Source organism: Montipora capricornis, chromosome 5, assembly GCF_036669925.1.
Source record: "Montipora capricornis isolate CH-2021 chromosome 5, ASM3666992v2, whole genome shotgun sequence".
Lineage (NCBI taxonomy): Eukaryota > Metazoa > Cnidaria > Anthozoa > Scleractinia > Acroporidae > Montipora > Montipora capricornis.
The window spans coordinates 6,272,223-6,277,222 of NC_090887.1; the positions used below are offsets into that span (position 1 = coordinate 6,272,223).

General features: G+C 37.7%; 1 protein-coding gene across 1 annotated transcript in view; it reads right to left on the bottom strand.

Annotated features, from left to right (window-relative positions):
* Positions 1 to 5,000, bottom strand: part of LOC138049271 (neurabin-1-like) — a 23,810-nt gene that overhangs the window by 11,213 nt on the left and 7,597 nt on the right. The window contains exons 5-7 of the mRNA XM_068895472.1: positions 3,390 to 3,476; positions 1,667 to 1,875; positions 88 to 151 (exon numbers count right to left, since the gene is read on the bottom strand). Of these exons, the coding sequence (XP_068751573.1) occupies positions 88 to 151; positions 1,667 to 1,875; positions 3,390 to 3,476 (360 nt within the window). The remainder of the gene's footprint in view (positions 1 to 87; positions 152 to 1,666; positions 1,876 to 3,389; positions 3,477 to 5,000) is intronic.

Genomic DNA, 5,000 nt, shown 5'->3' on the forward strand with positions numbered 1-5,000 from the left:
GAGGTAAGATGCACTAAAAACATAAAGTTCCTGTCATTAACACTTATCACTGCTTTCGCAAAAATAACTAAAAAAGCAAACATCTACCTTGTCCTGCAATAATCTCATTTCCACAGCGGATCTTTCAGAGACTTCGGCATGTGCTTGCTCTCTATAGACAAAAAAATGAAACTATTTTACCAACAGTTTAATAAGGCATGAGTTCGTCCCACAAAGTTGCAAAAAGGTACAAGTACATGCAGCGAATGGTGTTTCATGTATCTTTTTGTTCAGTGCAAAAGCTGGCAAATTTTGAGAAAACCTTGTCACTTCATTGGTTTTTGAAGAAGGAGCTACATGTACTTTTACTGTATCTTGTCAGACAGAGATGAAGTGTGAAAAGTGGATAATGGACAAAAGCGAGATGTTTTGGCAATTTACAGTGCAGGCACTTCAAAAATGGATTTATTAATGGAGGGCAATTAGGAGCCCAATCTGCACATTTAGTTTTTTAAAAATCCCCTCATTCACCTTTAATTGTTATCATTACATGTATATTATGACAATTCAACAAAGGTTAATTCGCAGTAATCAAAGTTCAAGTCAGGTCTCAACCTGAGACTTCAGACTTCCAACACTTTTCTCATAGGATATGCGCCGATCCAAGGAAAGCAGACTTTGTATCGATTGTTCTTTTCCTGTCTGGGATTTCCTGAATTTCTTCAAGTAGCCCTTCAATTTCTGTGGCATGACCACCCAAAACCCCACCTACCACTGGCACAACTTTTAAATGTACTTTTGATTTCCATAGTCCCTCAATTTCTTTTGCCACATCTCCACACTTCTCGTATTTCTCTATTTCTTTCTTTATCACGTTATAGTCTCTGGGGACTGCTATATAATTATGTCTACAATGATTGTCTCTCTCTTATTCAGAATTACATTAATGGGCCTCTGATTCTGATGATGGATTTCTCGATAAGTTTGGATGCAAAAATCCCACAACAGATTAATAATTATTAATTAACAATAATAACTATTATTATTAGTGATAGTACACTGTACTATTATTGTATTTGCAATAAATTATGATCACCATCATTATTACTGTGGTTTATAACAAAACCTTGAAGCGTGTAACTTGCGATTCTTTTCCTTAGAGCAAAGCTGGGGATTTTAGAACACCAATTTTATGTCTAAATAAAGTATTGACAAAAATAAGATCGAAGCTGCATGCACGGGAAAATGAGGGTTGTCCAATACTCCGACATAATGAGATTCATGGCACTTCACAATAGACATCACAAAGTGTACCCCAACCTTAATCCTTAAAAAAATAGTAACAGTTTTGCGAGACTTAAAGAGTGGGACACTTTGTGACACTTTGTGATGTCTATTGTAACGTACCAGGAATCTCATTAAGTAGGAGTATTGAACATGTAAGGGAAAAATGCACCAGCTACGTTACATCCAAATACGAACATTTTTAAACTAAAAAAACCTCATCTCTGAACCAGAGTTAAATGCTTCAAGGTTACAAGCTTCTGTTTATTATAATAATTACAGTAATGTTGGAAAAAATTAAATTAAATGCAAGATGAATTCTGCATGTGCAAATACAGACACATACCGCAGTAATGTGTTGTACCGTACAGAAAAAAACAAACAAACAAAAAAACAAGCTGACCTTTCCTCCAACTCCTTGACTTTGTTCTTTGCCATATGATACTTTTTGTCAAGGATCAAGTACAATCCTTTACTTTCCTCCAACTGTCGCACCATATCATCATTCTCTGCTTCTGATACTGCCAGGTCAGACTCTAGTGTGTGGACCTTTTCTGTGAGTGCTTCTAATTTCTTCTTTGCTTCTTTCAAGCCAGTCTCATCAGAGGTTTCCTGGAATTAAAAAAATATAAATGACTTCAATGCAGTCCAATGACATTTGCAAGGGTAATCAAATGCTGATGTGTGAAATTATGAGAGAATAATTTCACGTGCGTTTTGTCCAAAATCAAATAATTTCCCGATCTTTTAGGCGAGGGAAATTATTTGATTTTGAACAAAACTCAAGTGAAATTATTCCCAGTACCATTGTGTTCTTATTGGGTTTTACATGTAGCATATGAATGAAACGAAATTAATGTACATGTATATATTTAACGTGCGGGTTATAGACGAATAGGAGAAATGATCCTCACACTTTCAAACCCATGGATCATTAGTTCCCATGAAGAATTCGATGAATGAAATGAATGTATATGTATTTGAAATGAAGGTTATAGAATGAGAATTTCAGGCATTAAAAGAGGCCACAGTTACTGAAAATGTCCAGCGAAGTTCAAGTATCACTTCTCTCATTCACGGTTTTGTCAGTTGGTCAGTTGGTTGTGCACTGGCTGTCATGCGGGAGGTTGAGAGTTCGACTCTGGCTGGACCAACAATCAGGGTCTTAATATATAAACTGAGGAGAAAGTGCTGCCTTTGTAATTACACCCGCAAATGGTTAGACTTTCAAGTCTTCTCGAATAAGGACTGTAAACTGGAGGTCCCATCTCTTAGCCCTTGTTGGAAATCAAATAGTAAGGGACGTTAAAGAACCCACTCACTTCTCGAAAAGAGTAGGGGACGTTGTACCGGGTGTTGTGGTCTGACCCAATCTGGTCAGGGGCATCTTTCACTTCGTAAATAAATAATACTGTAAACTGCGTAATAAGCAGTCTGGCCAAAGTCCCCCAAAAAAAGCATTGTAAAAATTAGTCCTGAAAAACCCCAAGGGGGAGACTGAAAGAGACTAATAACTTCACTTCACTTACAGTATGTAAGAGGCTGCCTTCTGCCCCCCCCTCCCCTCCCTCTCTACACTGATTAATACATGTGTTCCTCTGTGCATGGATAATGGTTGGGTTGCCATGGGAATGGTCTTGATGTAGGAGTTGGCTGTATTAGAAGATCCTGGATGTACCTGGCACGCAACCTATGCTTAGCAAAGTAGTTGACCTAATGCTTACTGGAGCCTTTACACTTGGTACACATACTAATACATGTATTTCTCTCTCTATAATTCTTGCAAAATTTTGTTTCACTTACATGTACTAATCTTTAACAAAATGATATAATGAATCAACTGTGGATATGAAACCAAGTGAAGCTATGACCCTCACAGTTAGGAATGCAATTTTAGCAATTTTGTAGAGAAGCCTGAAAAATTCACAACTTCAACAGGGTTTGAACCTGTGACCTCCCGATACCGGTGCAACGCCTCAACCAACTGAGCTACATGTATGAAGCCACTGATGTTGGGAGCTGGTCATTTGTGGGTTCTAATGTTCCCGTGATTAATGAATCAATGATCAAATGATATAATTATGAAATGAATCATAATATTGAACAGTAATCTCTAAATAACTTACAGATCTTGTGACAGCAGGTGCTTGATTTTGAACCATTCTTTCTGCCAGCAAGGCTCTTTTCTCCGCATTTTCTGCTTTTGCTTCAGCCTGAACAGGGACAAAGAAACAAACCAGTTAATAATTATGTACCAAATTTGTATGTACACATTATTCACTTCAACCACAAGCAACAACAGTCAAGAGGTCATACTTGAGAAAGTAACCAACACTGAATGAAAATAGTTGATGTAAAATTGAACTGCAACTTTATAAAGACATGACACGTTCTAAAATTGACAAAGAGGCAAAAGGGTCTCTGATGATTTCCAAGACCAAATGGAACTACTTCTATCATCTCACCACACTGCAACAACATGTGAACCATCATTTTGCTTATATATGTATTACCACCTAAGTGACACATGGAGGTTAAGTGTCCAGGAATGTAGGAGCTGGAACTGCTGACCCCAAAACCAATTAGGGTAAGTAGAACACTCAAGATCCTGCCCTGCAACCCAGCCACAAGGCCTACCCACCAAACCCAGCCCCAGTCCTAGCATCCTGGTCACACTGAACTGGAAGAACAGTGGAGAATGTACTAAGGGGGTGTACGATTGACCCTATAAGAATATGTGACTGTATGTGGAGTAATGATTTAAAAATGGTATGCTTTGGGCATTTTAAAAAAACAAGGATAATAAAGATATGCTTAAAATAGCATTTTAGCAGGTGTTTGACAATTTTAATGCAGGTCTCCGTAAAAACAAAGGATCTCTAGCTCCCATTCCAGAATACAGTCAATTGAACGTGCCCTAAGTAAATAACAAGTAATACTCGCAGACTACACCGTACAGTGTATGCCAAAAAAATCCAATGACTCGCCAAGCAATGAGTATACGTACAATGCACTTGCTCCTAATTGTAAACTACGTTGAATTCAAAATTTCTTTACTCCCTTCGTGGTTAATGATGATGATGATGATGATGATGAAAAAGAAGGGAACTTCAAAAATGTAGCCAGGTGTGAACGTGCAGGACACCCAGTTATTTTCTATAACCCACCCTGCTCCTGTGTTGCATCTTTCACCACTGCCAGTCGCTCTATTATTAGTACATGGTTTCTGATAGGATGCGGAAAAAAATTAAAGATTATGCAGAAATGTTTGGCCATATTATGTGGAAACATGCGTTGATTACGCGGAAATTACACCGGATTATGCGGAAACTTAAAACAGTTATAAAACTAATAATTAGGCCCGTCCAATGTATTTACATGCTTACGGTAAATCCGTAATTGAAATTGCAACCAATACAATCACATTTGTGACTGAATTTTTGCCCTTTGTGATTAAAATACATGGAGGAGTCATCAATTTGCGACCAGGTTTCACCGTTGAAATAAAAGGGTTAGCAGTTGGGATTTTCCCGCAACTTTTGGTACAATAAATAAAGCGATAAAAAATTATTTTGTTTCTCATCATGAATTTTGTTTCAATTTGGAGATAATGGAGCAAAATTGTGATACCTTTGGAGCACGATCCATTCCCTCGATCATTGACTTAGGGTGCGTTTGATTCACCGTATTCCGGAATAAGAATACGTGAAGTGATGAATTCAAAACGGTATGTCTGG